General features: G+C 36.8%; 1 protein-coding gene across 4 annotated transcripts in view; it reads right to left on the bottom strand.

Annotated features, from left to right (window-relative positions):
* The window catches only part of CTNNA2 (catenin alpha 2), a 1,097,968-nt gene that overhangs the window by 745,201 nt on the left and 326,872 nt on the right, over positions 1 to 25,895 (bottom strand). For all 4 annotated transcript variants that reach the window (XM_079111126.1, XM_079111127.1, XM_079111124.1 and 1 more), the window contains exons 5-6: positions 16,957 to 17,076; positions 15,368 to 15,634 (exon numbers count right to left, since the gene is read on the bottom strand). In XM_079111126.1, coding sequence (XP_078967252.1) covers positions 15,368 to 15,634; positions 16,957 to 17,076 — 387 coding nt within the window. The remainder of the gene's footprint in view (positions 1 to 15,367; positions 15,635 to 16,956; positions 17,077 to 25,895) is intronic.

Raw genomic sequence — 25,895 nt, 5'->3', positions numbered from 1 at the left:
TTAAACATTAGGTTAGTGGTTATTCATGTAACTGTTTAGTTTTAAATGCAATTTTTCATGGTCATTATTATTATCTTAAGTTAGAATTTGGAGATATTTTGTTATGCATAGATTCTTCTATTAAATTTTTAATTCTTTGACAAAACCAGTCATTTACAGGAGCTCTTGTGTCTTCCCTTTTATAAATCTATATTCCTTAACAGAAAAAAAGGAAAGATTCTCTGCTGTTTGTGTATGAATACATGTGTGTCTGCAACATAAAGTTGGTTTTACTATTTAAAAATAAGGAATGTGTATATGTAAGTTGGTTGAGAAAGAGGGAACATAAATGACACAAAAAATGGGATAAAATATTACTGACAGGTGAATTTACATAAAGGACATATAAGCATTCTTTATATTATTTTTATATCTGTAATGTATATTATCAGTTCTATTTGTTCCAAATGATATTTTTAAAATTAATTAAAGTCTGGAAAATAATAAATAGGGGAAAAATACTCAGTCACCACAACCCAAAGAAAAATCATAAACACTTTGATATACATACATATTTAGTGTGTGATTCTTTGCAGGTTGGCTGGCATTTCAACTGCAGATGTGTTTCTTTGTATCTGTTTACTTCAGGACAAACAATTTTTTTAAATGTTAGTATGTTTATTAAGCCTACCTTTGCCTAGCATCACTAGGATTATTTCATTGCTCCAGATTTCAAAAAGGATCCTGATATGGAGACTTGAGGGGTTGTGGAAGCAACAACAGCATGCACCCACCAGCCACAGGACTGCCACTCTCTGGGGCCTGATGGCAGATCAAGCACCTTGTCTTTTTCCTCCCTTCTCACTCTTTGAGATCTCTACAAATGTCATCTTTCTTCAATCTTGACAGGCCTTTGGGGGAAAATGTTCTGCGGAAACATATATTGTTGGTCATGTTTCTCAGCTTAACTCTTGTGCCAAACACAAGAACGTTTTGTGGAAAATGTAGGATTTGAAAAAAAAATCTTTGTATCATTTAAATTAATTGGTTCAAAAAATCTCCATAGTGATATGGAGACAGAATATGCACTTGTTTTCAGGTAGGGGAAGATTCTAAATTTCCTTTCAAATCTGCTTTGCTATGCATGAAAGTACCTTAGGGATCTTTGTGGTTCACGTTCCCTAATTGAGAACTAGTTTTGACCCTTGAGTAACATGCATGAGCATCTCTTGGAAGAAATGAAGCTGTAAAGACAAAGATCTATGCTTTCTATTTTGACAATAAAATTTTTTTTCATGTATGCTACAAATGTCTGTGTCCCTTCAAATTCAGTTTAGAACCTAATAACCAATGCAAGAGAGTTGCTATGGTTTGGATATAATTTAATTGTTTGTGTCCCTCAAAGGACCACTGTCACTGAAGGCCTTGTCCCCATGATGGTGCTGTTGGAAGTACTGTGTAGCTTTAACAGATGGGGCCTTGTAAGAGGTCCTTAAATCATAAGGGGTGTGGGGTAATTCACATGTGACCCCTTCACAGTTCCCATGCCACACCTTTGAGTTTTCACAAAAGGGCTGTCATAAAAGGAGCGAACCTGGCCTTGCCTTTCCTCTTCTTTTTTACTCCTGGTTCAGGATATAATTACTTACTTCTTGTCATATCCACTCTTTTCAATGCAGTCAGTGCCATGAGCTCACAAAGTCAATGGAAAGCCCTTGCTGAGCCATGCAATATCATTTGGAATTTGAACCTTCAAACTGTTACCTAAATGTGAACCTTTTCTCTTTCTAAAGATAGCTGCTTCAAGTATTTTGTCATCATATCAAAAAACTGACTTGTCCAAGAGTATTAACAGGTGTGGCCTTCCAGAAGTAATTAAGTCAGGAGGACTCCAACCTCATGAATGAAATTAGTGCCTTCATAAAAGAGGGTTGAGGAAGCTCCTTTGCCCATTCTGCCATATTATGATACGTCAAGTAGGTGTCATCTTCAAAGCAGATATGAATCTGCCAACATCTCGATTGTGAACTCCTCACCCACTAGAACAGAGAACAATAAATTTCTGTTGTTTATAAATTACCCTATCTTAGGTATAGTTGTCCAAATGGGTTAAGACAATATATTATCTATATTATGGAATTATGAATGTTTATTTTAAAGTTTTTTAAACCGATGCCTGAACTGAGAGGAGATAAAATAGAATATCAAGATGACTACCAGTGGAGACTTGAGTATCCAAAACGAGCTTAAGAAGCATTGTTAAGTTTATAGATAATAAAAGCAAGGCATTTTTAAACAGATGTAACAATAATATTTTCCTGGATCCACTGAAGTAGGGAAAATGCCAAACCTGGCAAACAAGCAGGATCAGATCTTGAACTCCTTCACGGGATGGCCTTGGGAGAGACTCTCATTGGGAGTGAGCTAGCACTTGCCTGTGAAAGCACCCAGAAACCACTCCGGAGGCACAGGAACTCATGCAAGAGATTTTATTAAGCAGACAGGCAGTGTCTCCCTGCAGGGTGAGGGTGAAAGAGAGAGAGAGAGAGAGAGAGAGAGAGAGAGAGAGAGAGAGAGACGCATGTGCAAGAGTGAGGAGGAGAGAGAGAGAAAATGGAATGGATGGCGGGGGAGCTATTCTTAAGTACTGGAATTTCAGAGGCTAATAACAACGGACCAATGGCTGGCGAGGAGGTTTGCGGGCTAACAACAGACCAATTACTGGCTAGAAAGTTTGCGGGCTAAGATCTGGATTGTAAAGTGGTGTGGGGGAGGGACAATAGTAGTGGCAGTAAAATAGTAGAGCTGATGCCAATAACCTGTCCTTTGTTTTTGAACCCGAGGGCACTCTACCATCAAGCTACACCTCCAGTCCTCTTATTTTTTGAGAAAGATTTTGATAACTTGCCAATGCCGGCCTTGAACTTGAGATCCTCCTGTCTCAGCCTCCGAGTGACTAGGATGACAGATGTGTGCCACCATGCCCAGCTCAGCACCCAGCTGCCTTTGTATGGTGAGCACATCCTTTTAGTGAGACAGCATGATTATTTGGGGGCATCTTTAGGCAGTTGGTAGAGACTAAGAGGGGATGGCATCTTTTACATCATTTTTTGACAATGCTACTAAGATGGTAATACCTGCATTTTTATGTTGGCTTGGAAAATAATTGTATCTATGATCTTGAAAAAGGTGTCTCTCTAAAAGTTGCTTTCTACATTCATAAAGTGGGTCATGTATAATAGACAATAAAAGGGGCCTTTTAGTGTTAGTGACCTGTGATTCTTTGGTAGAAATTTCCTATGACTATATGTGTGTGTTCTCGTCTAGCAAATATGGATCTCTCTTCAATCTAGAATATAGGAAATTTCATTCCACATCAAAACAGAGAAGCTTAACCCTGAATGTTTTCCAGATGAATTAGTGTTAAAAAAAGCTGACGTTGACCAAATGTAGGATTTAACACCATATGTTTCACAATGGTTTTTTCTGTCTCATATTTTGTGCTAAACTCTTTAAACAAGTGTTATTAACACTCTTGCTAATTAACTGTGTTTAAAATTAATAAATTTCTTCACATGGTGGTTTCTGAATTCATCAGGAACACCAATCTACACTATCACTTCATCCTTTATCCCTGACTCACTCTGTCACTCCTCCTTCTTCCAATTTACCCTGAGCCATCTTAAGAGTACCAACCAGAAGAATTTGATATTTAATATGAAATTAAAGTTGACTTTCACTGTATCAAAAGCTGGTAAATAAAAAGACACAATAAAGAAACACACATTCCTGGGGTTCAAGAATGCTTCTAGATATGCATGTGTGTATCTATAATTCAAAGTTGGTTTTACCCATTTAAGATAACCAAGAAGTGTATCGAGTACGTTAGTTCAGAGAAAGAAGGAGCATAAAAGGCATAGCAAATGGGATAAAAGTGGTTAACATGTCAGTCAGGAACGCTCCCTAAGGCTTTTCTAGGGAATAGTTCAATGCTGAATTTGGAAGAAAGATATCTATCTGACTGACACCTATTAGGAAAAGCCAAAGAGAAAGACAGTTACAATTTATCCGTGGCAACTATAAGTTAGACACATGTCAATGTCCATCCCATAAAATTATCATGATCTTAAGGAATCAATATTATTACTCTATTTTATGGATGAAAAAAACAGAAGCCCAGAGGGAATGAGTTACATGGTAAGATTCAAACACAAGCTTGTACTTTCTCCTACACTATGCTGTTCCACTATCCACTAGAATGACCACAGTGACCAGGAAGGCCCACACTAGAATGAACATGTTGTCATGTTGTGTTCTGCCAATCACACATGCATCTGGTGGTGGGACAATTTCTCTGCTGCCTGACTTCGACTTACGCAATCAGAAAGAAGCAGAGTATCACAGAACATTGGAGAAATGGAAGAGAGACTCAATAGGCTGTCAGATCGTTGTCATATGTTGCTGCTGAAAAAAAGAGTTCAGGGAGTATAGTTAAAGGGTTTGTTTGTAGAGAAATTTAAAATGAGCATTTTGTAAAGAGAAGGCAGGAGGGGTGTGTGTGGTGTGTGTGTTTTTTCTTCTCCATGCGGTCAAACCAAATCTTAGAATGAATTAAGTAGCACACTATCATATCCATATAATGTGCCACAGGAACAAGAAGAAGAAGGTGTAACCCTGGAGAAGCTAGATAACATCGGCATTACTAACAAAAAAATCCACAAAGGAAACTAAGTCTACAAAATTAAATAGTTTAAATAAACTATGTGTTTCTCTATAAATAGTTCATTAGACAAAAGAATTCATTTTATTCCCAAATTTTAAAGTATAGTTAATCAAAATTCTACTGGTTATCTCATATGTCCAATTTTGGATATGATAATCAACTTACATCAGTATTCATGGTCCTATTTCATGCCAATTATTTTAAATAAATGTGAACTCAGATATGAAATAAACCTGTCATATTCTCAAAAGAGAAAATTAATAATATGGGAAAAATATAGATTCTTAGTTTTCTCTCTTAAAAGAAATAATATGATAATTTGGATTAAACATTGATAGGGAAGTAAACAAATAAGGATTTAAGTTCCAACTATAAAAAACTTTGTTTCAAGTCTTGTTCTGTTATGTGCTCAAAAATTTTTGTAGCTCCTTATTTACCAACTTAAATGTATAAGAGAAAATAAAATTGTACTGGGATTATTTCCTTGGAACAACTATTTAAAAACTGGATAGAAAGGTAAATGATTTCAGCAGCAAATACTTCTAAGGTTTACAAAACCTTAGAAAAATATTGCTTAGAAGCAAGATGAGTGTTTTCAATAACTCAGAACACAATTTCTGGACAATAAAGTGAGAATAAATGAATACTGAATAAATGGATCATGGGGAGGGAAGCAGTACGAATCAGAACACAGAAGAGTATTGTATCTGGTACAGATTTACCTGGCACCACTGTTACCTGGCAGAAATGCCCTAAACTCTCCACTCTACCATGTGCTTCTCTTCCTAAAAACTCACCTGCATCTGCATCCGTCTTTGCAAATATCCTAGGGCTAAAAACTTTTCCAAATAAGAATGAACAGGACTTGCACTGCATAACACGTATATAGTTGAAATAAGCAGAATAAATGTTTCCTGAAGGCTGACTGCATGATATCTTTATTTGTATCTTTGGGGTTTGGGCCCCATAGTACATATTTATATAAAAATCATGCTACGTGTTGCTTAGTATACAGGAACCTACTGGAGTGTCTCTCATAGAACTCAGTGTTCTATGTGGCCACCAGATGTCAGTGTATGATAAAGAATGCTACAATATCATCGCTTGTTTCTAGCGACAAAGGACCAAAAAAGACAATTATGATGAGTTCAACTGGTCAGAGTGAGAAAGAACAGGCAGATTCAGAAGCCACTGAATTAGGGGAAGACATGGTGAACAGCTGAGACTCGCTGGGTTCTATTAACTCCTAGTTATTGACACTCTTCTCTGTCAGATGGAATATTCTCTCTCCACTCTTTAAAAAAGTGAATCTAAAAAATTTTTAAGAAGTAAAATGAACATGCTCTGTATGTAACAGGAGCTCAATTAAGCTAATTAGAAAAAACCTAGATGCAGAATATTGTTTAAGAATTTTCAAAATAAATGATATCTGCACAAATATCTAGGCATTTCATAATTCTGATGGGTATGAAAGTGAATTAAGAGGGAAAAAACTCACCAATGCAAGCAAGATATATCATGCAGAAAATTAAAAACATAAAATTTCCCACAAAGTAAAAAATGTTCTCAAGATTTCATAATAGGAATTATTAAAGTGTTTGGTATTATTAATTAATTAAAGTTTACTATTGTAATAAATGAAAATAAAAAGCTCAATCCTCAAGGCCTTTTGATTTTACCCTTTTAATCAAGAGCAGTCAATTGTAAATGGGTACAACTGCAATTAATTATGCAGCAATTTGAGCTGCTTACTAAGCATTTTTATCTTTACACCTTGCACACCTTCATTGTTACATCTCATCTGGTACTATGCACAAGCTCAATGCATGGTCTCAGCTGTCCTGTGGCTAAACCTTATACTAAAATTTAAGGCCTAGAAATATTATCTCAATAGCTTCTGATCACACATGGATATTTGAGAAGTCTCAGTAGTAGCTAGGCACCTGAATCCAAGTCCTGGACTTTTCCCCGTGTCCTGGGATACTTCCAGTGGACATTCAAATGGAACCACTTCATGAATATGTAACAGAGATTATTGCTGATGTGTTATTAATAGAAGGATTAAAGACATACAGACACAATAACAATTGTACACGAGTTAACAGTGGCATGAACTCAGACAGAAAATTCTATTCCTAAGTCTGCATGCCCAAGTATTTTAGTGTCTGAATTAGGAATGTGAGATTGCTTTTTCTGAAAAATGGTCTGGATTTGCTTACTGGCTTTTGATTTTATGCATCTATCCTCCATTTTCCTAACTGCTTTATAACACTTTAGCTCCATCTTACCTGTTTTCCATCAATATATATGTGGTGTTTTGATAGGGCACTCTTCTCTCCTCCCCATTCCAACTTAATTAAAATGAAACTTGTTATCTTCATAACCTGACATGCGGGATCTCAGGTGTCTCTTGGCAGGGATGTTGAGAGAGACAAGCCTGGGGTGAGCCTCCTGATAAATAACTATTAGTTATCCCAGCAAAAGAAAGGGACTAATATCAGACGAAGGTGGGTAGGCTCTGGAAAAGGGACTAAATAAAACACTTAGTGGAAATGTCCTTTTCCAAAGAGGCATTCACCCTTTCCTGTTGTTACAGAAAACAGGAGTAAACGAAGTCTTTTAAGAATCTCTGAGCCATCCTGAACTCTGGTTCAGGGCTCCATGAGGTGCCAGAGCTTCCATGAGAGCAACCATCTGGTTCTGTAACAACAGAAGAAATGCGTATTTCACTATTTGAAAAAACATACCGTCTTCAGAGTCCTTTGGCAAATATCTCTGAGGTCACACATTTGGGTCTCTGTTCTAACTTACATATGAAGCCTTCCACTTCTCTACTGAAACTGTCTTCTAACCCCAGATCTCTAAATCCTAGCTTTGTGTTGTGAATTCTCTTAGGGTCCAGCACCTGTTCTCCATGTCCTTTAAGGGGCACATCCCCTAATGGGCTACTGCAAACTGAACTGCCATAAAACCTGTCAACTGGACCATGAATATCTGTATTCACTGGGAGAAGCCCCCAATTGGGGTAACTTTTGGGCAGTGACTACTGTAACATGTCACAGCTCCTCGGAGGACAGTCCTCTCCTCATTGCAGTTAGATCAGGGCCCTGATTTCTGCCAGCCACAGCTGGTTTTTGTCCCTAACAGTCCGTGATGCAGAGTCTGTCAAGGCTTATGCTCATATCTGAGCTCTTCCACCCGCAGAGTGACACATCACTGAGAATTACAGTTCAATCAAGAGCAGAAAAAAAAGTTTAAAGAAAACAGAAAGAAAATCTAAGAAGGTGAAAAAAGTTTGAAAGAGGAAGGGAAAATTATGTGAACTTGGGATGTCAAGGTGACATTTCAGTTCTATTTGACTGAGAACAGCCAGTACAGATATTTAAATCTTTCAGGTAACATTGGTAGTGACAAAAAAGTAAGAAGGACCATAGTCTGTACAATAGTATACTGTTCCCTGAAGTTGAGCATTTGAAAACTAGGAAATAGAAGCACACAGATTTCTTGAGCAGGGTTTCTTCAGAGACCACTGGGCAGTGTCACAGGGTGTGGAGATCAAGAGCAGTTTAGGTGCTGAGACTGTGGACAGCCAAGAGACGGAACCAAAGGATAGATTCTAGTTCAAAAGAACAGGCACTCCACAGAAAAAGAAATACGAATGGTCAACAAATATGTGAAAAAAGGTTCAACATCTCTAGCAGTTAGAGAAAAGTAAATTAAAACTACACTTAAATTCCATCTCACTCCAGTCAGAATGGCAATTATCAAGAATACGAGTAACAGTAGGGGCTGGCGAGGATGTGGGGAGAAAGGCCCACTCATACATTGCTGGTGAGATGCAAATTGGCGAGACCACTATGGAAAGTAGTACGGAGATTCCTTAGGGAACTTGGAATGGAACCACTATTTGACCCAGTTATCTCACTTCTCGGCCTATATCCAAAAGACTTAAAATCAGCATACTACAGTGACACGAGCACATCAATGTCTATAGCAGTTCAATTCACATTAGTTAATCAGTGCCCTTCAACAGGTGAATGGATAAAGGAAAAAATACACACACACACACACACACACACACACAGGAATATTAGTCATGAAGAAGAATGAAATTATGGCATTTGCTGATAAATGGATGGATCTGGATACTGTCATACTAAGTGAAATAAACCAGTCCCAAAAAAACAAAGGTCAAATGTTCTTTATGGTATATGGATGCTGACACGAAATAGGGGTGTGAAGAATTCAAGTCAGTGGATTAGAAAAAGGGGATGAAGGGTGGGGAGGGTGTTTGGAATAAGAAAGACAGTAGAATGAATCAGACGTAACTTTCACATGTTCATATATGAATACATGGCCAGTGAAAACCCACATACTGTACAACCACAAAATGGGGTCCTAATGAGAATAAGTTATACTCCATGTATTGTATAATGTCAAAATATACACTGTCATGTATATCTAAAAAGAACAAATGAAAAAACTCGGTTAGGGAAAGAAAAATATGAAAATATGGGAAATAAAGTAACAACGCTTTTCTTTTTGGGTTATAGGAAAACATTTTTCTGTGTGCATACAATGCAAGAATAGGAGAATTATCAATTAAATTCTCAGGAATAGTTGAGATGCAGAAAGTTGAAATCATAAGTAGAAGAGACTAAAGTTAGAGAAATGTGAGATATTGCTTATTGTCTGATTTAAAAAGAATAAAATACTTTGAAATCAATCTAACCAAAGGGTGAAAGATCTCTACAAATGAAAACTACAGAACATTAAAGAAAGAAATTGAAGAAGACCTTAGAAAATGGAAAGATCTCCTATGTTCTTGGATAGGCAGAATTAATATTATCAAATGGCCATATTTCCAAAGGTGCTATACAGATTTAATGCAATTCCAATTAAAATCCCAATGACACTTCTCATAGAAACAGAGAAAGCAATCATGAAATTCATCTGGAAGAACAAAAGACCCAGAATAGCCAAAGCAATCCTGGGCAGAAGAGTGATGCAGGAGGTATCACAATACCAGACCTTAAACTTTACTATAGAGCAATAGTAACAAAAATGGCATGGTATTGGCACCACAATAGACAGGCAGATCAATGGTACATGATAGAAGACACAGAGACATATCCATATAAGTACAGTTATCCTCATACTAGACAAGTAGCCAAAAACTTACAGTGGAGAAAAGATAGCCTCTTCAACAAATGGTGCTGGCAAAACTGGAAATCCATATGCAGTAAAATGAAATTAAACCCCTATCTCTCACCCTGTACAAAACTCAACTCAAAAGGGATCAAAGATCCAGGAATTAGGCCCAAGACTCTTCACCAAATAGAAGAAAAAGTAGGTCTGAATCTCCATTACGTTGGCTTATGACCAGACTTCCTTAACAAGACTCCCATAGTGCAAGAAATAACAGCAAGAATCAATAAATGGGATAGATTCAAATTAAAAAGTTTTTTCTCAGCACAGGAAACAATCAATAATATGAAAAGAGAGCCTACCGAGTGGGAGAAAATCTTTTCCACACACACTTCAGACAGAGCACTCATCTCCAAATTTATAAAAAACTTAAAAAACTTTACACCCAAAATACAAAGAACCCATTCAATAAATGGGTCAAGGAACTGGGCATACACTTCACAAAAGAAGATACACAGGTGATCAACAAATATATGAAAAAGTGCTCATCATCCCTAGTAATTAGAGAAATGCAAATTAAAACCACCCTAAGATTTCATCTAACTCCAATGAGAATGGCTATTATCAAGAACACAAGCAATAATAAGTGTTGGCATCGATGTGGGGAAAAAGGCACACTCATACATTGCTGGAAGAGTTGCAAATTGGTGCAGCCACTCTGGAAAGCAGTATGGAGATTTCTCAGAAAACTTGGAATGGACCCACCATTTGACCCAGTTATCCCACTACTCGGTTTATACCCATAGGACTTAAAATCAGCATACTACAGTGATGCAGTCACATCAATGTTCATAGCAGCTCAATTCATAATAGCCAGATTGTAGAACCAACCTAGATGCCCTTCAATTGATGAATGGATAAAAAAACTGTGGTATGGCTATACCATGGAATATTACTCAGCCATAAAGAAGAATAAAATTATGGCATTTGCTGGTAAATGGATAAAGTTGGAAAATATCATGCTAAGTGAAATAGGCCAGGCCCAAAAACCAAAGGCCAAATGTTTTCTCTGATAAGTGCATGTCAGTATATAATGAGGAGAGAGGTGGTGTGGGGAAGAGAAAAATGAAGAAACTTTGGATGGTGTAGAGGAAAAAGGGGTGGGAAGGGGTGGGGGACAGAAAGCAGAATGAAACAGACAGTATTACCCTATGTATATGTATGATTACATGAATGGTGTGAATCTATATTGTGTACAACCAAAGAAATGAAAAATTGTACCCCATTTGTGTACAATGAATCAAAATGCAGTCTGTAAAAAAAAAAAAAAAAAAAAGATTTTAATGAAATAAATAAATAAGTAAAAGGGGGAAAGTTTAGATTATAAAATAGCTTCATGAATTTCTATTTTTACAGTTATTACTTATAAAAAGAGTGTCATGACTCGTGTTAATTTAATTTTTTCCAGAATATCTTCATCTATCTATAAAACAAGTTTCCAAAAACAAAGATATAGGACATCCTCCTTTTTTGAATAAAAGAAAATCATCTAAGACTTGCTTTTAATATTCTCCTCTCCCACTCCTGAAAGTTTCCTGGCAGTCAAAATTGACATTATAATATATATGATTTATTTTAGAAAAGTCATTTTAAAAATCATCTGTGCAGCATTCCTTGGTAGATATTTTCAGAGATAAAATTAACCTCCTCAAGTTGTCACATTTCAAAGAGGATGATTTTTCCATTGATTAGCAATCACTCTACATTTTTTTTCTGTTGTATCATGAGAGACTGTCTTGACAATTTCAAATTGTTAAAATACTCATTATCCCCCCTCATTCTCTTGCTGTGTTAATCACTATATTGACTATTCATGTAGGTAGGGTAACAGTGTCAGAAGAGGTCACCGAGCATTGAGCCACGATTATTACTACCCAGTTAGACAATCCCATAGTGTTAGACAAATGAATGTAAAACACTGATTTTTACCTTGCTCTCGTCAAATATAAAATTTTAAGTCAACATTCACATCCAACTTCCCATGCAACTGAGATTTGACACATTCACAGCTAATAATATGAAGTATGTTTCAAATTCAATTTTAAGGTATGCCAATGATGCTATGAAAATACATTTAATGCTGCTACAGTTACTTTCACTTTAGCATCTCAAAGACACCATACTTATAAAATTGTCAACACATTGGGAAGCTGTTAAACCAAATACCCATAAGCGTTACTGACAGAAACACTAAGTTACTGAAAGTTGAAAGTTTTTACTCAGTAGAATATCAATTGGTTTTAATATCTGTGTATGGTCTGGATAAGCATCCTCCAATGCTGAAGGTGCTACTGCAGAGGTGGGGCCCAGCTGGAAGCCTTCTAGTCATAAGGAGAATGTGCCTGAAGGGGATGTTGAGACCTTGGCCTCCCCTCTCCCTCTTTTTCACTTTCTGACCACCATAAGGTGACCAGCTTGCTACTGTGTGCTCCTGCCCTGATGTTTTGCTTTACCACAGGACCAAAAACAACAGGACCAACTGACCATGAACTAAAACCTGTAAAACTGGAAGCCAAAATAAAGCTTTCCTCTTTTGAAGACGATTACATCAGGTGTTTTGTTACAGTAATAGAAGCCTTGGCTAACATAATCTGAAAATAGCATTAAGGACTGAAGACACATGCCTGTGAATCCTAAATTGATTTTACGTTAGAAATCCTGAGAAGTTTTAAAAAGCCAAAATATTCATCATTCAACTGAAGAAAAGAAATTTATAGTTTTTTCATAAGATTAAGAGAAGTGATAATATTATTTTTAGTGGGAGAATTTGTTGTCTCTGAATTGAAATTGAGACAGAGTCACATGCTGATTTTTGTTAATATTTGAAAACTGAGTTTAAATATTAGAAAATTCTTTATGCAATTTTCATAGCTTAAGAACCTATATATTTATAATAAGGCATTACTTAATATATTTAATTAATACATAATTACATCTTAATATATATTATTAATACTATAATAACAAAATTAGTTAATATATAACATAAAATAAAATATAATTAAATAGGTGGGTCAGTTACTACACCTTTGATAGTTACATTCTTGTGCTAACTTCCTGAAGTCTTCTTTATCCAAAATGAAAAGATATCATTGTGATGTAAAATAAATAAGAAATGAAAACTGTTGAAAGTTAAAGATGTCTCATACTTGGCTAGTAGATTTTCCCCATGTCCTCAAATTCTACTTTATGAGTCTAGAGCCTTTTGCAATACAACAATGTTAAATTCACTGTGGCTAAAAGACCATTCATGAAAATGGTCTGGAATCAGAGAGAAAACCAGGAGCAGGTGTCATTACCCTCTTGGTCAGAAGGTGGCAGCAGTGTAAGGGTCTGGCTATCCTTCCATTCTGTAACTGTCTGTTTACAATTCAATTATAAAGAAATTATGGCAATAATAATGTAATCGTGCCAAAATATGACTACATAATTTATTCAGCCTTAACTTAATTTTTAAAATATTTGTTTTATACAATAATTTTGTATTTGAGTTGTTTGCAATTGCATATCTTTTGACAGATGAGTCTTCTGGTCTAATGCATACTTTTAAAATGAATATAGTAAAAAATGAATACAGTAGAATTATGTTTTAATATCTGAGTGCACTGCCTGATCATGTATTCTTTAAAATATGAACTCATTCATTTTTCACTCCAGAAAATATTTTATCATCACTTTATAAAAGAGCTTTTTTTAAAAAAATATTGCTTGACTATTATAAAAACTGATGAGGACAATAGTTTTCCTATGCTGAATCATAGTATTATTTAGCAGAGAGTAAAACCTACCCATCATGAAAGTAGTATGCCTTTCTTTTTTAAGTTCTTCCCATATATATTACAATTATTTCTAACATATATAAGGAAATTTAAATATGTAATAAAGCCAACAGATAATTTTTCATACTCATTTTGTGACTAGATCTTTTTTCTCATTCTGTTTTACATTAGGGAAATCTACCATCTTCTGTATGTCTATTCTATACAAAAATAAAAATTATTTTAAACTTTCTAACTATTTTTCATGGATTAACAACTATCTGCTGAAATGTGGTGAAGGCAATTACCTAACATTCATTCCTGAATTGTGTGATAAATACATTAAATTCATTGTATTTAATCCTTACAAAAAGTCTTAGAAAAACACTATATGGTTTGAGATAGACGGGCCCACACACACATACACACACACAAACACACACTAAAAATAAGACAAAATAAGAGAAAGAAGAGATCTCTATGAAAACTGCAAAGAATTGTTTGAACATAAAGTGTTACAATTATTTCTTAATTGCATCATCCATCTCCATGCCATCTCCTGCTCTGGATCCTCTTTTCTAGCAGACAACTAGTCATTTACTGCCAAAAGTTCATGTCAACATATCCAAAAAGCAAGCTCACCAGCTTTCCCTACAGTCATTGAGTAACCTGTTTTTTCTTCTATGAATTCTGTTTCATCACTTAAATGGAATTCAGTACATTTTACTTCCCTCATCTCCCCAGTAGAAAAAGATACCCTTGAGAGCAGATTCTGATTATTTATAATTCTGTGTAGCTCTCCCAACTCACAGAGATTTTTATTGATCAGAGGATAAGTGAATTCACAGAGGGGGAGGACCTGGGCAGGTGAGGGTTATCATGCAGGCTGCTGAGGATGTGCAACCTCACTTGCTCACATGCCTTGAAGATGGTCCAGTGAGCTACCCTTCTACCATGGCCCTCCCTGGGCCACACTACCAAAAGTAGTGGGTAGAGAAGGTGGGTTGTTCATTGGATTAGCACAGGCCCCTTTCTGAGGAAAACCAGATTTCTCTGTGGGATCACTGTGAGTTTGTCACTGATTTCAAATGAAGAAAGTGAGGGCAGGGTTTTTTGGGTTTTTTGTTTGTTTGTTTGTTTGTTTTTGGTACCAGGGATTGCACCCCGGAGTGCTTAACCACTAAGCCATATCCCCAGCCCTTTTTTCATTTTTTATTTTGAGACAGGGTCTCACGAAATTTCTTAGGGCCTCACAAAGTTGCTGAGACTGGCTTTGAACTTGCAATCCTCCTACCTCAGCCTCCTAAGTTCCTGGGATTACAGACCTGCACCACCATGCCCATTGGTGAGGATAGTTTTTCACCAGCACAAGACAGAAACAATCTATACCTAGACTGACTATAACATGTGTCCCTTTAATAATAAAATCTGAATGACTGACTGAAGGGTATCCCTTTACCTGAAAGGGATCAGGCCCTCTTAAACATAATATTAGTTGTTAGCTTCTTTAAAGACAAGTGAATTAGGCTCTACGATAGTTTAGTTTCCTAATAACAGGAACACACTGTATGGTTTATCAAGTCAAAAGCCTCTGAGAGGAAAATAAACACACTATTGTAGTGTTCATTTACCTCCAATACATTTATGCTTCAGTATAAATGCACATCCTCTGTGCACTTTACCCAACCCAGATGCTTACATCAAACTCATTCAGAGCTGCAGCCAGCTCGCCAATACCCGTGTGGCCTTTGGCTTCGTCGGTGGGCGAGGTAGCTTGAGCAGCATTGGAGATGCCAGCAATGGCCTCCTGGACTTGTTTGAATACATAATCTCGGTTGGCTCTTGTGGCAGCAACATCTGGGTGGCGGAGAAAGGCTTGGGAGGCTGTATACAGCATTGTGGCATTCTTCTTCAGAGCTCCACGGGCTGCTGCCATTTCATCCCTACAATGAGGGTCCTTCAGTTCCTGTGTGGGCAAAACATGAATCTTGCATGAAGTTTTCAGGACAGCATACACAACAGAACTTGGATTCACAGACTCAAACACACTGAATTTAAAAAACCATCTTCTCTTCCTCGTGACAGGACTCTACTTATCTGGTATGTTCTCCTAGAACGGATTCTCCTAACAACTCACTAAGCTATGTCACTTCCATCTGCTTCCACAAAGTCCTATATCTTTCTCATTATTAACACTCACCACATTTTAACATGTTGACTTATTTAAGCACATTTTCTTCCTATACTGAATCTCCAGTGATAGCCCTGTGTCTATCTTGTTCGCTCACTCTTCAGTCATTAGCACAGTATCTGGCCCCCTAAAAAGTATTCAATAAATCTTCTGAAAAACTGGGCCACCAATGGGGTTAGTAGATTGAATCGACCACAGTTAACAGCAGATGGAAAATTTGAACTTCAGTCTTCTCAGATTCTGCCTGCTTTATATTCAATTATAATTACAAACCTGGAAACCAATCTTATGATTTTTGGTTAGTGGATCAATGCCACTTCATTATCATTTTCAGAACAGAATAAGGTTCTTTTTTTTTTTAATTGCCTCTAACAGCAGCTCAATTATTGAGTTTAGACAATAGAAAATAATAGGCCAAAGTAAATTTGTTTTCCTAGTTTGGGATGCTAAAATAATACCACTGGGGAGTCTCTTTACTTTCATCTTTATAGAGTACTGTCAAGAAAATGCATCATTTGGGGAAATGTTAAGCACAGTGCTGCTCTCTGAGGGCTACCTAGGACTGCCAGCTGAGTACCCTGGGAGGACGTTTTTCCAACTTTAAAACATCAGTACAGAGTATCTGAATCCCTAGGGTTCTCTTCCTATTTGCTCACCTGATACATGTTAGATGACTTTGCAAGAATCACATTTTCTCTTTTGTGAGTCAAAATAATCCTTAATAGCATATTATATTTGATATCTAGAATTATGAGGACAAATGAAAATAAATAAAATGAAAAAGAAGAATATAATATGCATAATTGTATGCACAGTATTATTATAAATATGTTAAAAATGTATACAGAAGGTTAGAGTAGGGTGGGGCTAACACAGTGGCTTTCCTCAGTGGAAACTTATAAGCAGGGACCAGAGAGTCTAGGGGGCTGGGCAAGGTGGTATCCACCTGCCCCAGCAGGAAGCAGACTTTGTGATTCCAGGTTCTTAGGGCCTTTGATTTCAAGTAGATGTAACTGATCCATTTTCAGACCTAGAAAACTACAAGGTTATGAAAACTCACCCATTTTCTCCCCTAGCATTTCCAAAATCTTTCCCACCTGTTGTCTTCTTGCTGCTACATAGTTAAGTTTCACCATTTCTTTCCCAAATTCTTTAAAGCGGTTTGCAAGGTCTTGTTCATTTGTAGCATTTTTGACAGCCTCCAGAGCCTCCTCCACCTAAAGTGGTAAAAAAAAAAAGTATTTATAAGAGCATAGTTTTCAAATAATAGTAAACCTGTTATAAATGGCAATTTGTAAAAAACAAATAGGTATGACTTAAATAAAATAATAGAAGAAAGTACCTCTAACAATCACATATAGTCTGATTAAAAACTTGGGATGTATGGAATGTTTATATGTAAAGGACAATTTTCCTGGAACTTTAAAGCATACAAAAATCTTATATTTATTATATTTCATATTTTATTAAGTAATCATTTTTATAAGAAATATTGGTTTCTGATTTTAAGTAGAATAAAAAGGAAAATATATTTAAGAAACAATATGGATATTGAAACAATCTTGAAATGATCAGGGGAGAAATGGCTCCACAAAACTGTAGTAAATTCAAGGGCTGCTGAAAATTTGGGACAGAAGAAATCTTCAACCAATCATGGCAATGCTTCTAAATCCAGAGCAAAAGGGGCTGTAATTTTAAGTTGAGTCTACACCCTGCCATATGATGGAAAGGGGAAATACCATGCCACAGGAAAGAAGTGGATTCAAGTCCAGTTGCCACATGAAGGGGTCATCAACTGGAGTGGACAGGGAGTGCAGGGAATGGCAGCAAGCACACAACACTAATGAGGTGCAGTGTTTCCAAAGTCCTCCTAATGGTTTCACTGAATGTTCAGGAGTGGTATTGGACCTGAATTATGAATTGCACTAAAATCCCTTTGTAAATGATTAAGTATTTGAGACATACTGAAGTGCTGTGCCCAAAGTCTTGGCTTTGATACAGTGTGAAATTTTCCATAATTCATAACCTCCCTGGTTATTATAATACCAATGGACTCAATTAAAAGAAAAATTAAGACACTGTGGTAATGTAATCCACTAAGGCATTGTCAGTCAGGTAGCATTTTTATAGAAATAATTTTATCAGGGGAAACAGCTGAGAACATAGTCCTGAATGAGTAAAGAACAAGACAAATGCTTTTTTTTTTTTTTTTCTTGCAAAATAGAATGTTCTTAAACATGAAGGGGGACTGGTAGAGAGGCACCAACTCATGCAGGCTCCTGAGACAGGGAAAAGGAGAGACAGCAGCTTGGAAAGAGTAATGAGAATGCAGGGAGTATCAGGGCAGAGTTCACATCAGCTCCCGCAGTTCTGGGCAAATCTAAAACCATCTTTGACAATTTGGAAATACAGATGAGTACTAAAACAGCTGAGAAAAGTCATAGGTCAACTTAAGCCTTAACTTTGGAGCTGCTGCTTTGTTTAGGCTTGACACAATCACAAAAGTGGCTCATCCACCTTCCTTATCAGGGGTCCTTATGTGAAGGAAGAGTGTCTATAAATGAGTGATAATGAATATGCAAGTCTTTCCATAGATGTGATAATACCATTTGATTTGCCAAATAGGTTACCACATGTTACTAAGAAAAGAGTTGCATGAAAAGGAAGTTATTCAGAATAGTGGTGGTGGTGGTGGGATGAATCTAAACTACACCTGATACTAAGTTTTCATTCTCCTCTTACTTGGAAATTCTACATTATTTTCTTCCTAATAATAAAAATATAAAGTGGTGATGTAACTCCTCAGTTTTAATCATTTCCAACTCCTAATAATGTTTAAAAAAATAAGGAAGTACAGCTGAGAAAGGAACTGCTGTGTGATAAAGTACTTCTTTTTTTTTTTTCAGTCATGCATATCAAATTACATTTTATGGTACAGAATGGCCTATATGGCCTATTTAAAACATTTTCATAACTTAATAAGACTCTCATACCTCTAATCTTGAGAACAACATATCAATGGTGACTTACTTCCTAATAGATTTATAATCATCTTAACTTGGCCATCAACAGTATCACTGAGAGGAGTTTCTTGGCAGTTAACTTGTTCCTGCTGCTTATTTGAGATGTAAATCTTTTCTCAGGACATAAAAATGGTTCCATGGAAGAGCAAAATAATTATCTCAGAGGGAGTTAAATCCTGGATTTGTGTGTGTGTAGAAATATATAGGCTTTTTACCATTTGCTAATCAGACCAATTTTGAATATTTATGTTGTTGTGTTACACACAATTTATTTTCTCATTGGCTTTTTCTGAAGAATACAGATTCTAGTGTGCATTTATAATAATCATAAAATTTATAGTTCAGCGAAATGCTTTTGAAAAGAAACATCAATGATGGGATTTGTCTGTGGAAAAGTATTCGTAGTCACACTCAGAGTTTGGATCTAGAAGCATTTGAGAGCTCACCGGGTCAAAAGTTCTTATAAAGAATCACGGTCAGAATATGTACAAGGTCCAAGAGAAATGCAGGAAATGAGGCCAAAGTCTGGATTATGGGGATCCTAACTACTAGTAGATAGATGAGAAATAAAGATGAATGGATAGATGGAAAAAGAAAAAAAGAAGGGCAGTAACCAGGTACTTTTGACAACTCAAAATTAATATGGAAATCAAGTTTTAATTTTTGAATGTCATCAATGATCCTTGGTTCGCTCTGGATGGTTGTTGCTCTCAAATATTTACTGGCTGTAGAGGAGTTCAGAGATGCCAGTTGAGTAAAGAACAGTTCTTGTACAGAAGAAAATACTTTATCCAAAACATACATGTCTATGTCCCATCATGAAGAATATAGGTCTGTTTTTGTGAGGAGGATGGTGGGGTCATCTAAGTCTGAATTTGGACTCAGATTCTGAAGGGAGCTTATGATGGTTTGGATATAAGGTGACAAGCTCACATGAATGATAACGTAGAAATCTTCAGAGGTGAAATGATTAGATTTTGAGAGCTGTCACATGATCAGTGGATGAATTAATTTGATGTATCAATAATTTGAATGGAATACTGGTTGGTAACTACAGGCAGGTAAGGTGTGGTTAAATAAGTGTGCCCTTGCAATTATATCTTGTCCCCCTAGCTTCTGCCACATATGTGTGCCCTCTCTCTCTCTCTTGCACATTCCCAGGTGCCCTGAGCTGAGCAGCTTTCCTCTGCCATGCCTTCCACCATGATGCTCATGACGTTCTGCCTCACCTCAGGCCAGAACAATGGACTCGGCAGACCAAGTACTGAGACCTCTGAGACCACGAGCCCTACATAGACTTTTCCTCCTCTAAGTTGTTCTTGTCATGTATTTTGGTCATGGGGACAAACACAAGGCTTTGTTGTATCCTGGAATATCTGCAGATGGAGGGGGACTCAGAGGGGTGAAAGGAAAGCTGCAGACAGGACACAGGTGGCAGGCTGCTCACACAGCTCCAGGAAGCATGATGGTGTCAGTGGCAAATCACTTTGAAAAGCAGGCACTTAGTTTTTGGATTGGGAAATGGTTTCCAGCAAGCAAATATTAAGTGACACCTGAGAGGCAGCTGTCATACCACCCCCCATTAAAAGTGCCCTGATGATCTTGAGCATTATAGAAACCATTCTTGTTCTGCAGCACAGTCTGGGTGTATGAACACTGAAGTGAAAACTCTGTCACACCAGGCATTCCTGTCCTTCATATTTGCAGCCAGTGCATAAATGAAGCTGAAAAGATGGAAAGTTCTGGAAAAGACATTAAGGTCTGTTGTTTAATTAGTGTGTTTATATATTTTTTTCAGAGCTCATCACTTAAAATTCCTACATGTCTTCTCAGTGGCTTGTTGAAAAGAGGCTCCATCTCCAGTTTTGAAGCAAGCCTGCCTCCCCTGCCACTATTATTTGATCTACAGCTGTGTCAGATTTCCCTAGATAAGAGTCTTGGAAATCAGTCCTTAATTTTTCTCATTGAAACCACACTTACTTACTTTAATAGAAAGGAAAGTAGTCTGATAATTCATTTTTCATTAAGTACATATGGAGCACCTCCCAACAGGCAGGCAGGCAGACATACAGGCATGGGGATAGTGTTGAGCTGAGCAGTCAGATCCCTCCCCTGCTGCACCATATAAGCCTCCATTACCAGTCAATACGCATGCTTCAAATCACAGCTGCTATGATCATCATTTCTATTGGAACAAACTAACCTCATTCCAGAGTCCTCCTGTTGATATGTAGTTGATTGCATTTTAAGTGACAATGGTAAAACTACTTAATAAATCACAAATAACTCTCTAGTTAGGGTATGCTTATATAAATAAATTAAAACATATCTACCTTGAATATAGAAGTTGGCAAAGTGAATGAATGCATAAACATAAGACCTTACAGGTAACTACTATCTTTATTTAGTCCTATGCTGTAGTTTGATCATTAATGCTTACAGCATAACCACACTTTATCTTTCTGCCTCCTTAAGGTAAGTTAGTGTTCTTGATTGAATTTTCTCTTTCCTGTTAACAAATGAACAGTAAAACAATTTCATCAGGAAATAAGAATGATTAAATGCTGGTTTCATTATTCTTAAAGTGCATAACAATAATATAGTTTGTGATATATTTCCAAAGTTATTTTCAGTTTGTACAAGAAAAATGACAACAGCTAGAGTAATAGAGTGCTTATGATGTGACAGACATTGTTCTAAATGGTTTACATAAATCCGATTTAGTCTCCCAAAGCAGCTCTTTGATGTCTCCCCTAGTCCCACTTCACAGGGCAAAGACTGAGATGGGAGCATGACTAACTCAAACTGCCAGAGACCTCACAGTCAGCAAGTGCAGGCGCCTGGCTTGAAGCCCAGCTAGTTTGCTCAAGAGCTCCTACTTTTACCTCCCAGGCTGTGCTGCATTAATTTCCCAAAAAGGTTGGGTTTAAAAAGCTGATGACTTTAAGGTTTGGATTGTACAGATTTGCTAATTATGAAGACTCACTAAGAACTTTGCCCTATCCAATCAGCCTCCATATTTTCATCACTATTTCCTCACCATCTCTAAAACTGGCCTCTTTGTCATAACACACACTGCCATTTCTTTAGCTCAGCTTTGCATCATTTACTCACCAGGATAATTTCAACAGTATCTTAACCTGGATCACACCACTTCAATTCCTTTTCTGCATTGATAACAAAATTATTTATCTAAATCACAATCTGATTCTAAAGCTTAGTACCACTCAGTGGCTGCCCTTAATACACAGAGTGCTGTCCCAGGGCCCTCCACAAGCTGGCTCTCTGTCCGATCTGATCTTGTTGTTGCCTCTCCCCTCCTTCCCTCTGTTTCAATGCTCTTACAGCAGGGGTAGCTTCTCCAGCACCAGGTGGTCAGCAGTAGCAGAGTGCCTTCACTGAGACACCAGACTGTGAGCAGTTTTCCTCAATACCCTAAAGGGCCATTTTTGGAAAGTTCTACTTGACCATGTGCCTCCTTAGTGACTTCTAGATCATCAAGTGACCCAGAACCATGCCTTCCAACATCACTCTCTCAGCCCTATAGGTGTGGACCCTCTCCAGAGTGCTCCATCTCAGCCCTAGGGCTAGTGCTTCTGATATTTCTACATTTCATAGAGGACTCTACTTTTTAATAGCTGATCTCTGGTTATTTTGCTATTAAAATTAAGAATTCTTATGTGGAAGTTCCCTGTTTAGAAAACTGTGTGGCTTCACTCTCATTATTGGACAAGATCATATACCCCCAACTCTTTTGATGGAGCTGACTCTTTCCAGATACCCATAATTCTCAGGCTCCAATTTCAGACTTAAGACTTATGACTCTGCACAAGTGAAAGACAATCATTCCACTGAGTTCATTGAGACCTGATCTTGAAGGTTCTTCCTTCCAGCCACGTCATACCTCCTGAATTGGCTGACAATATAATCTGGTGGAGCTGACTCCATTTCTCAGTTGGGGAGACTAAGTTCTAAGTTAAAAGGTCAGCATGTGCCATTTTCTCTCTAAATAAATAATCTGGATACACACATGATTCAGAGGTCAATCAAGGTTAACCATAGTATGGAACTTTTGTTAAAGTTACATGGAAAGAAAAATCTCCTCTTTTATATTATGTTTAATCTAGGAGCATACAGCTTTGAAAATGGTTGGCAACCTGCTTTAGATCATATGAACAGGGCCTACCAAGAGTAGCACCTTCAACAAGGAAAAGGAGATAGTAAACTGGACTTCGCCACTACATTTTTTTTTTTTTTTTTTTTTGTAGTGGGGATTGAACCCAGCAGTGCTTAATCATTGAACCACATCTCCAGCCCTTCTTTTATTATTATTTTTTTATTTTGAGACAGGGTCTTGCTGAGTTGCTTAGAGCCTCACTAAGTTTTGAGGCTGGCTTTGAACTTGTGATCCTTCTGCTTCAGCCTCCCAAGCTACTGGAATTTCAGGCATGTGCCATAGGGCCCAGCTTCCATGTCACATCTTTAAAACCTGATCAAGACGTGTCTGAAACAATTGCCTCTGGACTCAGCTGGTGAGCAAATACATTCCCTTTTAAAATATTAAACTGAGTTAGTTTTTTTCTATTATTTACCAAAGAAAGCATCATATTTATCTTCTAAATGAGATTACAGCAATGTTCACATATCTCCAACACATATTACACTCCTTTTTTGTTCCATTTTTTAAAAATTTATATTGTTCTTTTTAGTTATACATGACAATAGAATGTATTTGGACATATCATAATACATGGACTGTAACTTCCCATTTTTTGTTTGTACATGATGTGGAGTAACTGATCATGTATTCATATATGTACATAGGAAAGTTATGTCTGATTCATTCTACTGTCTTTCCTATTACACTCTTTCTTAATGTCTCTCCCACTACCCTATAGAGTTTTGAAGGCAGGAGTCAAGTCATCTTTAAAGATACATATTTCATCACAGTGTTTTACGTACACCAAGTACCAATGAGTATTTCTTGAAAAAACTAAGTAAATAGCTGCATGAAGTTAATGCCATGATAGTTGCAACAGAAATGATATGCTAAGGAACTAGGGTCATAATTTTGTACATTTATAATTAGAGGCAAAGCTATTTTATACAAATTAAAATTCAGTCAAAAAAGCCACATTCTAACTTTAGGACCAAATGGTATCTACTGAGAAATAACAAGTTACTGGGGCTATATGCAAGATTATTTGCTGCTAACATCATAAAAAGCACTGGTAATATTCAAATTAGCCTGTATCATTAATGACCCCAAACAATGAGGTGGCAGAATTTGATTTCTTTCATAGCCACGAATCAAATTTGACATTCTCAAGACATTGACTAAGTGGTTATTGTACTATATTTTGTCATTCTATTTTCTAGAGGGAAATTCTCTGATAATAAAGAATGTCATTATTCCAGGGACTAGCCTGAGGACAGAAAAAAGGTGATTATTTTCTCTGGCATATACATGTTTTGATGTATTCATATGTAACGTTATCACTCATACTAATAATTGACAATATAATCTGATTAAATTAATTCAGTGTCTAGGGAAAATAAACATCCCTCTTCATGACCACTGATTGAAAGGCAGGATTTCATTAAAATTGTGAATTGTCACGTATTCAACCTAACACACTGACAATGCCAACTGATTGTGAGATATACTAGGTGTCTGGTTGGGGAATCACTCACCAGGAACTTCAGTAATGAAAGTGATTATCATTCAGCATTTTAATAGTGTCTGATGTATAAAAGATTACATTAGGTTTTCTCAAGAACATCAAATCCCCACATGTGGGGGAACTATAGTTGGGGTTTATATATGTGTTATTCCCCAAAAGGGAGGGAGACAATGAAAGAAAGTTCAGTGGTGAAATGGTTAGATTATTATTGGTGGATTAGTCCAATGATATGAATTAACTGGGCAGTAACTGTACTGTACGCATGTAGGGTGTAACTTGATTAAGTACATTACTGGGAGTGTACATTTTGGGTTTATATTTTGTCCTTGGTGAGCAGAGTTCTCCTTCCTGGTTGCCATGTCCTGAGTTGCTTTCTTACTCCATGTCCTTCCACCATGGTGTTCTGCCTTACCCTGGACCCATAGCTATGGAGTCAGTTGACCAGGGACTGAACCTATGAAATTGTAAGCCAAAATAATCCTTCACTCTTCAAGTTGTTCTTGTCAGGTATTTTGATCACAGTGACTCAAAAACTGGCTAAAACAGGAACTATATGTCAAGCTACATGTCAAATCCCTGTGTGGCTTTAGAACTATATGTCACCCACTGTTTCATCACTTTCCTTCTGGATTTGAAAAAACAGCAGCAGCAGCAAAAACTTTTTGAAGTCATCCGAAGCTCTAATATGACATACTAAAAAGTATTTAATATTAAAGTATAAAAATGCTTGCATGATAGAACAAGAACATCATGTAGACAACTAACATCTCTTTGTGTTAAATGAGAAGAAAGCTCAGTAGCCACATGAATTTCGGTTTCCAAATATAACTGTAAGAGAACAGAATGTAAAGACCTATAAACTGTAAAACTACATAACTTGAGTAGAACCCTAATACTTTACTCATTTTCAGAGGCTAAATGACATTCGCTCATGATTACTCAATTTGCCAATGATATCATGTTGGGGTGTGGGGCAGAGGGTGAAGATTGGTGTTACAGAAAAATAAATTGACTATTCTCCATCTGCCTGGTAAACTGTTGATGGATAAACATGGATGTACATTTCTGACAAGAATGAAAATTCACATATGTTCCTGTAAGTTACTCAGATATGTGAATAAACAAGATCTAGAAAAAAACAATAAACATTTGGCATATGGCCTAGAAGGTAAAAAATGAAATACTATAGGTAATGGTTAAAGGTAAAATAGTTACATAGCATTTGATTTGGCAGGAGGCTGTAGGACCCATAGGACATTTCTCAATCTGAATGAGCAGAAAAATCAGTCACAACTCTTACTAAAATGTACTACACTTTTTTCCCCATCA

The sequence above is a fragment of the Sciurus vulgaris genome (assembly GCF_902686455.1).
Source record: "Sciurus vulgaris genome assembly, chromosome: 14".
Classification (NCBI taxonomy): Eukaryota; Metazoa; Chordata; class Mammalia; order Rodentia; family Sciuridae; genus Sciurus; species Sciurus vulgaris.
The sequence above is the reverse complement of the archived record's forward strand: the minus strand, read 5'-3'. Positions and strand labels throughout refer to the sequence as shown.